We start from the raw sequence: 13,354 nt of genomic DNA on the forward strand, positions 1-13,354 counted from the left end.
ATACGCATGTGTAGAGCCCAGAGATCAACATTAGTGTCTTCCTCACTCAGTCACTCACTAAGTACTTTTTTTTTTGATAGGGTCTCTTACTGGATCTGGGCTCAGTGATTTGACATGATTGATTGGCCCATAAGCCATGATGGTTCTCTAGTCTCTGCCTTTCCAGAGTTAAGATTATAGGCAGACATCACCATATCTGGTCTTCCTCATGCAGGGTAAGGATGCAAATTTGCACTTTACTGGACGAGCCACCTCCTTGGTTCTTCATATAATCTCATATTCTGGTTCCTGGAGTCATGCTAGAGGAACTTGGCACATGTGAGAAGAAAGCCATGATCCAGTGGACATAAGAGCTCAATCTCCTCTTAATGTTTCTGAGAGGACAGAACTTGGGGGTAAGAGAAGCCCCCTTCCCGTTCCTATTCCTAATGTCCTCTGGTGTCTGGGCCACTCTTGGAATTCTCCAGAGGAGCCTACCTTTCTGGGCTGTGATTGAGGAAAGGGACAGCCTGCCAAAGGGACCTTCTTCCTCAGAAACCAGCCAGTCCTCTGCAGCTATTTTATTTGCAGAGATGCCCCGCTGTGCCTAAATAATGCAGCTGCCCCGGTTGTTATTTAAAAGAGTGACCCTGGGAGACCAGAGCTCTGGTGAGGGGGCGAGTCTTATTTCAGAGAGTGAGAATCGCCTAGACAAAGAGTGCCTAATTGAATCCCAGGGAGGTCTCCAGAAGTCCATGCCTGGTGACAGTACCCCAGGCCTGGGGAGACCACTTTAGAAGTCCCAGCTAGTTAACCCAAGCCTTTCTGAGCTTGCTTAAAATAACCTACTAAAATATCCCCAGCAGAGGCTGCAGATTGGAGCCAAAAAAGGACCCAAAACAGTGCTTGACAGGAGAAGGGGAAGGGCAGAAGATGGAGAGGAGGAAAGGTGGGAATGAGACGGAGGAGCAGAGCCCAGGAATTGGTGTCAAGTAGACACTGAGGGGGAGGGATATCAGGAACTGAGGTGAGAGAGCACATCCACCAGGTAGAGAAGCAGTGAAGAACATGCAGAAGCTACCACTGAGCAACACACTGTAGACATCCAGTGATGGGGAACCCTGCCAGCTCTGTTCTCCCTCCTCCCTGGAGCCTGCACTACTGTGAACAGTCAACACTCTGTACCCCTGCCTCACTGCTTCTGGTCAGCTACACCTGAGACAATGGAATGGGCATCTGTGGTTCAGCTACACCTGAGACAATGGGACAGGCATCTGTGCCTCAGCCTGTTGATATTCTTGTGAGGGTGTGGGTAAATGTTCTTTTGAGACAAGGTCTTCTTATAGTACAGGCTAATCTGAAACCCACTATGTAGCCCAAGTTGACCTCAAACAGGTAGCATGCCCCTAGCTCAGAGTTATCCGTCCTGTAGAGTGATATGAGCTCATCTTGACTTAAATATAAGGAAAGAGTGTGAAGGAGAGTGGGGGAGAGCTACCTCCTAGGTGGACCTCACAAGGCCTCTCAGACCCAAGAGACACTGAACAAAGGTTAAACTAATGGTGATCTCGAGGATGTGTGGATAGGGGCCCTGGCTCCAGAGGTGACATTTACACTCTGGTGTAAGATAAGCTAAGCCTGAAATAATATACCTGAAGGTTGCCGCTTACCCTGGGGGGGAGGTTTAAGAGAAAAGCAGGCAAGCAGGCAGGCTTGAACTGCGTTTATGGGCTTAACGTTCCCTTCCCTTGATTTGTGCTGTTTGACAGATGTTTTGGTCTCAATAGTCCTTGGACTTTGGCTTGGGTTTTAATCAGCAAATACTTGGGAGGCTGACGAGAATCAGATTTGAATGGAACACTAAAAATAACAGACAAGTGCACGGGTCTGTGCAACAGACTCAACAGGAAGGTTTCCCACCTCAGAGAGAGCAGCAATGCAGGTTGACCCCCACCCCTGCGGAGTGGACATGCACTGAGTCCTGAAGGACCTCCCTCATATCCTTTCCTGTGTCCTGTCACACACTGTGTTAGGATAAGGACAGGGAGACCGAGACAGGAAGGACAGAAGGCTGCTGCTGCTCGCTCTCACAGAGCATTTTTGGAAGGCACCTTAATTAGGAAAGCATTAGATTTAGTGAACTCCTGTAATGGGGACTGTCAGTCCAAGGCTTAGAAGTAGCTTCAGAGTGCCAGTCAAGACAAACGGAAGCCTAGCAATGTCTAGCACAGGGCAAGCGAAGGAGCATCTGCTTGTGTTTGCTGGTAGCAAAGGGCATGCTGGAAGGGCTAAAGATGTACCTCTGTTGGCAGTGTGCTTGCGTAGCGTGGTTAAAGCCCTGAACTTGATCGCCAGCACCACACATGCATAAGCTGGATGCTGTGGTGTATACCTGTAATACTAGCATGGAGGCAGGCGATCAGGAGTTTAAATCATCATCCCTGGTCTACACTACATGTTCCAGCCTGGGGTGCATGATGAGACACAATGACAGAAAGGGAGTTGCAAGCGAGAGAAACCCTAGTGTATTTAAAACACACGCACAAACACACACACACACACACACACACACACACGCAAACTAAAGTGTGTTCAGCGCTTCAGGAAGGTCGTGTTGGAGGGAGCAAAGGCATGAGATGGTTTTGCAGAGACAGGCAGAGCCCATGCTGTGTAAAACTTTATAAAGCATATTAAGGAGACTCTTCTTTATTAGAGCAGCAATAAAAAAGCTACTGGAAAGCATTAAGCAGGCAGGCGATGAAATCACGTTCGGTTGTAGATCACTCTGGTTGCAGCATGGATTTCAAAGAGGCAGAGCCTGGTACAGGCAGAGCAGTTAGGAGGCTTGCAGCATGGGAGGGAAGAGGATGGGCTGGGATGTAGTGGGAAAGAGGAGGGTCCCAGAGATGCTGAGACTTGAACACATGGAGAACAGTGCACTGGCTGTGAGATATTAGGGACACAACGGGCCAAAGAGATCTTAGGAATTTTTATTTCCTTAATCCTCTAATAGGATGCATCTCCAATAGGATAAATGTGGTCAGGAATTTGGAAAATTGGTTGGAACAGTTCAGATATGGAGACGCGATTTCCCAGTGCCCACGGTATCAAAAGAAAATATCTTACCTGGTTTAAAACACAAGCCGGGAGCCAGGCCCGGTGGTACAGCTACCAAGGAGACGGCTATGGACAACTACAAGTTCAAGGGCTGTCTGGGCCACAGAGAGAGTTCAAAGCCAGTCTAGGCAACTTGGTCAGACCCTGAATCAAGGTTAAATAAAATACAAAAGGTGTGTAGGGGGAGGGGAGGAGGGGGAACAGAGGCTATAGCTCAGTGGTATAGCACTTGACTAACACACACACAGGGCCCTAGGTTCAATTCCTAGTATCTAAAAAGGGGAGGGGGGATGAGTTATGAGCCTGGGGCTAGGGTGTGGCCAGAGATGTAAACTCAGAGAATATGCACGTATTGAGTCAGTGGCCATTTGTTCAGAAATAACTGCCAATAAAGCATTCCATTTTAACTCGAGATTAAAAGCGTTGATTAGAGACTATAGATCAACTGCCCTCCAGAGATTAAACACGGCTAACTCATGTCAACCTTGACCAAAGGTGTTTTAACTTTCTCAGGCTACACTCCAGCATTTCAGGACCTAGGGGGCAGGTACCTGCAGATGCAGGGTTTCTGGAGAACATTCTTTATGTCTTATTTGAATAGTTCATGAATAAATCTTTACATGGATGTGTTCAAAGCATGCTGTTGAACAAAAGAAAGTCAGTTATTAAACGCAGGCCACAGCTCTACTTGTGCAAAAGTATACATTGAAATCCACATAGATATAGATGTGTAGCAAGATATCTAGGGTGATTCCAAACTTAATTATATATGGTTAGTTGAACCATGTATAATTCAGATCATTTTAATTTTCTTCTTTGTGTCCTGTTTTGTTTGAATCTATATAGCCTACATACAGAGCAGTTTTACAAAAACACAAAAACCACAAAGGAGTGGGATAAGATCCCCTCGTGTTGTCAATCAACTTCCAGAAGGGAGTAGACCAGTCATGGTTGCCTCAAATGAGGTGAGGTCAGGGGCACAGGTTAAGTCTGAATGGGAGGCATCCTCCCCTGGGGCTCACGTGATCAATGCCTGGTGCCCAGATGGAACCATTTTAGGAGGCAGTAAGAACTTTGGAAGGTGAGTTCTGAATTAAGTGACTGGGGGCAAAATTTTGAAGGATGTATCTGGTATCTTCCTGTTTCTCTCTGGTTTGTGCATACTATGAGGTAAACTGCCTTCCCTACCATATTCTCTCCACCGTGTGTCCACCTCCCTCATTATGGGTCAGAAGCCACAGAGCCTGTCAGTCAGGAACTGATGACTCTGAACCCACAGGCCAAGATGTCTCCCTTCCTTTAAGTTGTTTCCTTCTAGTGTTTTCTCAGAGCAAAAGGGGGAGAGGTACTGAAACAGTCTTGGCCTTGCTACAGACTGGACTAAATGGTGCATCTCCTGACTCATGAAGACAGACAGCTGAGGAGAAAGGTAAGGAGGCCATGTCTATTTCTTTAAGGAAAGAACATTTCATAAGTTAATACAGTCATAGAGACTTTTCTCTACTTCCTCTTTTTGCTTCTTCAAAGTCTACTGGATGAGGCGATCAAATACTTAGGGATCATAGAAGCCTGGGTTTTGTCCCAAATGATCTACTCACAGTTTGATTGTAGATGATCTATGCCTTTAAGACTTCTTTTCATATAGTATAAAATGGAAATGATTATTTTAAGAACCTGACTAATGGGATTAAGAGATTAATATGAAAACTCTTACAGCAACATTTAGCACATAGTAGGTACTCAGCAAATGAGACCTGCTTTCCTGTATGTATGCATGTGTATATGTGTGTATGTTTACATGTGTGTACATGTGTATGTGTTTGTATATGTGCATGTGTGTGTGTGTATATATGCATGAGTTGGGGGATATAGGGGTTTGCATGCCCCAGGCTGCCCTAGTTGCAAGCAGACGACAACTTTGAACTTCTGATCCTCCTGCCCTACTGTGAGCTTGGATTGCAGATGCATACCTCCACATCAAGTGTGGGGATAGGACCCAGGACTTTGTCTACCAAATGATTTCCTATTTATTAGAATAAGAACACAAAATGTTCCCCCCACCATGACCAAGCACCATTTCAAAGCCAGCCTTGAGTCTGCTGCCATCCTGAACAGCCTTTTCCTGGTCCTGCCTTTGGTCCAACTCCAAGCCCGGCGGCCTTTGAGACTCTCTCCTGATCCCCACCACATGCTCATGCAGTACGGTTCCGCACTCACCTATTCAACATGTTAGACTGGTAGATCCTCTTCTCGTGGGTGTTGTAGCAACTGCTCTTGGGCTCAGGGATGAAACTGTGTTCGGACAGCATGTCCGAGGCAGCAGTGGTGATGATGGCAATTCCATCTCTCACTCTGGCAGGAAGGCCATAGTCCCATTCATCATAAGACACAGAGATAAGCCCCGTGGGGAACTCTGAAGGCACCGTGTCCGTATCCCCGGCCACCAGACTCGGCACAATCCACGTGTAGCCGTAGCCAGTCAGCCCAACTGAGTTAGCTACTTCAAAAATGTAGGTGGCTTCCTCCTTCGTGCAATAAAGGAGAATGATGGGGCTTTGGAGCTTCTTCAGCTGATTCTGAATCTTAGAGTCGCCATCGTCCAGAGACATGTCTAGCAGGAGGACTTCCTCGAGCTCCCAGCCCACGAAGCTGTTCTCGATGGTACTGCGGATCTTGTTCACAAAGTCCTGGTAGCCAGGGAAGTAGGTGGTGACGATGGAAAAGATGTACCAGTCATATTCTTCCATGATGTTGAGCATGACGGAAGCTTGCTGTTCGATAGACGGGCCAAACTGGAAGAACATGGAGGACTCATCCTTTTCAAGAAAAAAGGGAAGAAATAGAAAAATCAAACAGATAGCCACAGGTATTATGAATCAACCAGATATAAAAGTTCATGCTCATTTTTTCTCATAGATTATTTTTTATTTTCAAAATTTTCAGTAGTATAAGATATTTTTGAATTTTGAATTTTGGTGTTAAGTACACTCATCGACAACATACCCTCTGGACACCAGTGATAACATGGCGGCACTGTTAGTAACACAGCCCCTATAGTCCTGGAGAATGGAGCCAAGGTCTCATACACTATGCTTTACCACTGAGCCTGTATACTCACCGCCCCACCTCGCTATCCATTAAAAAATGATCTGGGTTCTCACTAGGCTTCCCAAGATGGAATTGAGCTCACTCTATAGTCTCAGGAGACTTTGTGCTTGGAATCCTCCTGCTTTGGGCTTCTGAATAGTAGAAATGACAGGTTTGTATCTCCATGCCAGGCTTGCCCACATCCTCTTTTAACCTAGCTTATCCTCTAATGGTTATTCTGATAATAAGACATACAACTTAGAGAGAGGCTCAAACTGTGCCTCTAAGCCGCACATTAAAATACTAGTAGCTAGACTGTTTATGTGGCTGTGCTTGATTTTAGAGCAACCTACAGGAGAGGGCTTGCTTTCTAACCCATACAATGCTTAGATGATCTGTGTAGCACACAAGCACATACATGCATATGCACACATAGACATGCAAACACATACATACACCTGTACATCCACACATGTACAGATAATTCTGAACATGTTTTTCTCCCTTTCCCTTCGAGGGAGAAGCCATTTTCAATTTCTCTCATTTGAGGCTGCATTTTACCTGCTGCTTTGAGATGTCAAGACCTGTATTTTGGCTCTACCATATAGCTACGAGAATCTGAAACCACAAAATGAATACCCTCTCAGCCTTGTCCTCTCTCCATCCATTTCCCCCTGATTTGTTCCTGGTAATGGTGTCACTTCTCTTAATCTATGTCCGCTCCTCACATCTGAGAGCCCCTGTCCATTTTGAAATAGTCTAGGCTAACACAATTGTGTCTCTTCAAGGGACATTTCCTCCTCCAACCCCCAAACAACCCAGGCTTTAACATACAGTTACAAGAGACCAAGAAATTGGGCCTTTAAGCAAAGATGATAGAGCGATTTCTTAGCCCAGGAATGAATAGCCAAGAAACAGCCAAGTATTTCTTGAATGACAGCTATCGAAAAACTACAGGCTGGGGAATACCCTACTTGTATATCAAGACCCTAGTGAGGCAGTGAGAGCTGCCATTCCCTCAGCTTTGCCAGAGTAATGTGTGCTTCTCATGCTTGGACTGTTCACATTGACCCCAGCCTACCCAGAGTAGAAGAAATGTCTACCCACTTGGGGGTGAGTCTTCCTGCTAATGGAGTCATGTTGCTTTCTATGCCTGTGTCTACTGGGCTTAAAGATACAGACAGAGATGACCCCAAAAGGCCGCAGAAGTTAAAAAATGTAGGGAAGATGAAGCAGCAACAATAGATAGGAAGAAGAAAGGGAATTATTTTAGATTAGAATAATTAATGGCGGGATGTGTGCCCATTCCAGACTTTGGCTAGACCCTGCTCCTGGATTTCCTCTTTGACACAAGAATTGTTCTTCAGGTAAAAGCAGCCAGTCTTCCACTGAAGGCTATGGTTGTGATGTGGACTAAGTGTTGTTCCTTCCTGTTAATAAATTCTCTAACCTCAGGGTGAAGGTAGTAGGATATGTTGTCCTTTGAGAGATGGTAGGCCTTATAGGCCAAGATCTCAGACATGGGATTAATGTCCTTTTAGAGGAGACTCCAGAGAGCTGCCTTGACCCTTCCACCTTGAGTGGACACACAGAGAAGCTACCTCTACAAACCGAAGAGAGAATCTTCGCTAGACACCAAATCTGCTAGTGCGACGATCTTGGACTTCTCAGCCTTCAGAACTATGAAAACCAAACTTGTGTTGTTGATAAGCTGTCTCTTTTATGACATTTTTTATAGCAGCTTAAAATGACTAGGACAAGTGGGTATCCAAGACAATGAAGCTTAATTATTCCAACACTTGTCAGGGACCTGCAGAGAACCACAAGGGAAAAACGATAGGAAAGAAAGCCCATTGACAGAACAACTCATCTCAAATAGATGCTGCTCGAAGGAGATATCTGCTTGATTTTCTTGTAAACATGGTCTTGAAGATTCTCAAATGGGAAATCTCATCCGGTGAGTTTCCACAAGCCCAACGGTTACGCAAAGTGAAAATGCTTTCAATATACTTTAAGATGTACAAGACTTAGGGAGAAGGAAATCTCAATTGCAAATAAAACAAATAAACCTGTTCTGTGATGGGTGAACAGAATTTAATCACAAGGAGACTCTTGAATGCACATGAAGCCCCACATATGGTGAGGCCATAATTGGCTCAAATGCACAGCAAGAATCAGTTTTGGGAAACACTCATTGTTGTCTATCTCAGATGGTCAATGTTAATGAGATTGAACTTAAAGAATGAAAAAACCTGCTAAACAGCAACTTGACCCTCTCTTCTTCTTGTCTTCTCCTAATGCCTCCCCCCACAGTTAAAAATGAACTCATAAAGACACTGCCTGGTCATTCTGCAAAGAAAACTAATCTACATAAAAGAAATTTTACATGGTTATATTACACCCTTACTGCATTTTGGGCACACCTTCAAATGTCATGATTATATACAACCCCTTTTCTATACAGCCCTCAGCATGCTCACCCTACCCATTCAGCATTGCCAGGTCTCCCTTTCAATGCGTCTGCATTTTACAGCCATTTAATCTGCCCCCAAACCAAGTTTGCTGAAGCCAAGTAGAAATCAAGAGACAGAGTTATGGCTTGGGCAAAGGTTTTCTGTATAATGAGGAGTATAGTGTTGTTTATTTAGTTCATGTCTGATATACCGCGGTCAGGAATAGAATAGCTCTTTTTTTTCCAACAAAGCTTTGAGCTAACTCTAAGTTGCAAATGGCGACAGGTTTTGCAAATCACGGCCTCTGCCCCAAATCAATCCGTAATCTTTGCATGTGCATGGAGTGGAAAGTACTGGTGGCCACACATCTATCTTTGCAGGCACCCAGTATGTGCTACGATCACCCACTGGTGATCGAGATGAAGGACAGAGACATAATTCTGTTTGCAGCTCACTGTGATTCCCCCGTGAACATTTTTATCTTCTAATGCTATTACAAAATATTGACACTCAGGGGTCCTTGGAAAAGCCACCTCCCTCCAGTGAAAATTCCCAACCAAATTTATTGCATGAATGCACTTGTACTTGCCTTAAGAGCATTTTGAAAGTCTCCCTGCATAAAAGGCTGCCTTAACTGAGATGAGCAATTAGCACAGGGGAGGTAGAATTGTACATTAGACGCCATCAGTCTACAACCTTTATGCCTTGCTTTCATTACATTGATGTCGCAATGTTTATTTGCTAATAAGAAGAAATAAAAAGAAGTACGTTTTTCATCCCATTACCTGCCTCAGAAAACACTTGCCTAAAGAATTAGGAGCACAAGATATTTTTCATCATCCAGATCTCCAGATCCCCTACTGATCCACTTCTGAATTAAAGAAATAAGTATCCCGATGACCACAGTGCTCCTGGCCATAGATGCCATCTCAGTACCCAGCCCCCAGCAGATACACCAGATGAAAGAAGCCATTTGTGTGAGATTATATCTTTTCTTTGGATACAGAGCCCTGCATGATTGGCTGTCAAGGTGTTAGAAAGTCCTGATCCATTTGCTCTAAATTCAGGCAGCTCTGAAGGGTCTGTCTAGCTTCTGAATTCCCTTGTTAGTAGAGTGTCCATTACAACCACATCACCTGTATCTCCCCTTCTGCTCAGACTAGTTTCCCCTTCCTGTACCTTTCTTGATGTTGATGTCAAGGTCCTTCCTTCATCAAGCTCACCCTGCCTTAACACTCAGCTCGCTTTGCATGGAACCTGACTCCACTTACCCTCTCTCATAAACATGGAGAGAGGTGTCTGAAAGGTATGAACAGAGGGGCTGGGAGGATGGCTCAATTGGTTAAGTGCCTGCCATACCAGCATGAAGGACCTGAGTTTGGATCTTCAGGACCCAGGCTTTAAAAAATCATCCTGAGCAGAGTTGCACCTAGCTGTAACCCTAGCTCAGTGGTATAAGAGACAGGCAGGTCCCCGGAGTTCACTGGACAGTCAATTTTGCTAATCTGTAAGTGTCATGTACAGTAAGAAATCCTCTCTCATAATATAAGAGTGTTAAAGGAAGCTCCAAATGGGGAGCTCTGGACTTTATATACCCATGTATAAACAAGCACACCCATGTAGATACACACACACACACACACACACACACACACCCCATAAGTAACAATAAAAAAGGAATATTTTAACATAGGGTGAAGAGGGGTTAGCTGAACATCGGAAATGCATTGGTAGTAGTTATATTTCTTAATGGAATGAGCCTCAGAAGGTAATGAGCTCTCTATCACCCTAAGAAACAGGAGCTTCATTCTTATATGAGTGAGAGGGTTCCTTTCTAGTGCTCTATCTAACTTCCTTCTCCCCTTTAAGACCTAGATCATGGATTGTTCCTTTGATAGTGCACATGAGTCTATCTCCTCATATGTATAGAGGCCAGTGGTATCTGGTCACCTTCCCATGGTAGTTTGAATGACAATGGCCCAGCAAGCTAATACCTTTGCATGCTTGGTCACCAAGCCAAGGAGTGGGATTACTTCAAAGGATTAGAAGGATTAGGAGGTGTGGCCTGGCTGAAAGCAGTATGTCACTGGAGGTTGGCTTTGAGGTTTCAAAAGCCCATGCCAAGCTCAGATTCTATCTGCCTGCCTGCTTGCCTGCTCACCACACCTTCTCTCTCTGATTCTCTCTCTGCCTATGGATCAGAATGCAGCTCTCAGCTACTGCTCCACTTGTCTGCCCCCATGCCGCCATGCTTCCTGCCATGATGCAAATGGATCAAACATCTGAAACCACAAGTAACTGCCAATTAATTGCTTTATATAGTTGTCTTGGTCATGGCAAGGCTCACTGATTGTCTAGACCAGCTAAGCTGCTCCAGTAATCCACCTAACTTCAGCCATGTCCCTTTTAGCCATGCCCAGAGTTCTACAACAGTGGGTACTCAAACCCAGGTCCTCAAACAGGTTTTTTCCTGAATGGCTCCTCTCCCTACCCTCAAATGTCTTTATTTATCTCTAAAACTCTAAACAGCACATGGTGGGGGGCACTGTGTATTCAATATTGTTACAAAGAAACTTGATTTAATGGGTGGAAAGTTGACAGAAAATACCTTAATGACATCGTTAAATTTCCTATTTCCATGATGACGGTGCAAATCATCACCATGAAAATAGGCTGTGCCTAAAATATTACATGCAAATTGCATTCTAAGGAGAGGAGAGCAGACCCCTTTGGAGGCAGTCATGGTGGCAGAAAGTACAACCAGCACTTTAACACACTCCCATGCTGAAAACTTTGAGCACCTTATCTTTGCACACTTCCTCTAATTCCCTTCCTCTTTTTCTTTCTAAACCTGATTCCTGCCTTCCAGCACTGCTCAACTGAAGCTCCTCTTGCAAAAGGCAGAGGTGACCTTGACAGTCCAAGTCCAAGGTCAATGTGCAGTCAACTGTCTCCTAGGAACTGAAAATGACCCCCTCCACCCTATCACCATAAAAGCTGCTAAATGGCCCAGCCACTTTTGCTTTAGCCTGCTTCATAAAGAAGCAGGGTGATTCTTCTAGAACACAGATCAATCATGATGCTTTCTGCCCAAGCCCTTCATGGCTTCCTTATTCACTAAATGAGACAGCCAAGCCACTTGATTTTGGGATCTCCTTGTCCATCACACCCAAAGTCCTCATACCCCACCTCTGTGCTCTCCACCTGAAACTCTCCAGCTTCCCAGGTATCTGTGGGGTTAACACATGTATCTTTCTGCTAAAATCTTGCCTTCTCTAGCCAGGGAGGTGGCTCAGTAGACAAAATACTTGTTTGCTGGCACACGTATACAACACACACACACTCACACACACACTCACACAAACACACTCACATACATACACACACAGGTAAGTAAATAAACAAAGAAAATCTTGCTTTCTCAGATGCTGTAAGCACACAATTCTCGAATCTATTGTGAGCTTACATTCTTGAGTACATTTTTACTATCTTAATATCTTTTGATATTGAAGCCTTAGGACTTCATAATATCATAGAGCATTTGAATCACTTTATAACAAAACAAACAAAAATTTCTTCTTCTGTTCTCCCCAGGTCATTTGTCCTTAAAATTTTAATTACTGTGTATTAATTTTACAGAGTAATGGTTTTCGTTGATATTGGTATTCATGTGCACCATATCCTTGACTTATGGCCACCCTTTCGAGTCTCAGTCTCCACCCCTCCCTGTCCCTTTCCTTCCCCAAATCGTCCCTCTTCGATTTCCATGGCCCATTATATACTTTCATCTGGATTCCATAGGAAAGAGGGAGCACATGGCCCTTATCTTTCTGAGTCTGGCTTAGCTTGTGTCACACGATGGCACCAGGTTCATTTCACTATGTGACATCTCATGCTTCTTCAGGACATGCAGGCTGGTTCCAACAACCGACTATGTGACAACAGTCGTGGGTACTCAGCTGCCCCTCTCTTACTTGAGATTCCTGTGGCTTTGCATACACGGGGGTAGCAGAAATGGATCAGGGTGGTTCTAGTTTTAGCTTTCTAAGGAGCCTTTGCATGGGTTTCCACAGGTACTACACTAATTTCCATCCTCACCAATAGTCTTTCCTTTGAGAGAACCCCAAGTCTCTGAAAGTTTAGATCTGCTAGCCTTTCGCTGACAACTCTTCAGCCCACCCAATTTGAGAGAAAGAATAAAATGGAGGGACAAGAACGCGGGCTACGAGAATTCCTGGTGTCTTTTTGCATTTCTTCTACATTTACTGCAATGTAGAGGTTACATAAGGGTTAGCATAGTTTCTTCCACATGAAAGGGAAGCCTTTTCTCTACCTGGACAGCAAAAGATCACCAGCTCCGCAGAGGCCCAGCCCTCAGACCATGCTACCACTTCTCTTCAGATCACTAAGGCTGGAGTTGGCTACCTAAGATGAGGGACATCTGATCTCCCCCAATTTCACCATCAGCTGGAAATGCCTCAAGTGAAGTATAGAACAGAAGCTTCTGGGTTGAGACTCTGGAGGTTTCCCACCTTGTAAGATGCCAGACTGGCTTTCTTTAAAGCCTTGACCACGAAGGAGAACACTGAACATCAAAAGGTCCACAGACAAAAACCCCAGCAGCTTGGTTGGGTTCCGTTAAGAGCCACTCTGGGTAATTAAATCCCTTCCGCAAGCCAGAGTGCTTTCTTTTTTCCTTCCAAAGACAAGTTTACCCC

General features: G+C 44.7%; 1 protein-coding gene across 6 annotated transcripts in view; it reads right to left on the reverse strand.

Annotated features, from left to right (window-relative positions):
- Grin2b (glutamate ionotropic receptor NMDA type subunit 2B) overlaps nucleotides 1-13,354 on the reverse strand; it is a 477,610-nt gene that overhangs the window by 218,837 nt on the left and 245,419 nt on the right. For all 6 annotated transcript variants that reach the window (XM_017592437.3, XM_017592438.3, XM_017592439.3 and 3 more), the window contains 1 exon segment: nucleotides 5,314-5,912. In XM_017592437.3, the coding sequence (XP_017447926.1) occupies nucleotides 5,314-5,912 (599 nt within the window).

Source organism: Rattus norvegicus, chromosome 4, assembly GCF_036323735.1.
Source record: "Rattus norvegicus strain BN/NHsdMcwi chromosome 4, GRCr8, whole genome shotgun sequence".
Lineage (NCBI taxonomy): Eukaryota > Metazoa > Chordata > Mammalia > Rodentia > Muridae > Rattus > Rattus norvegicus.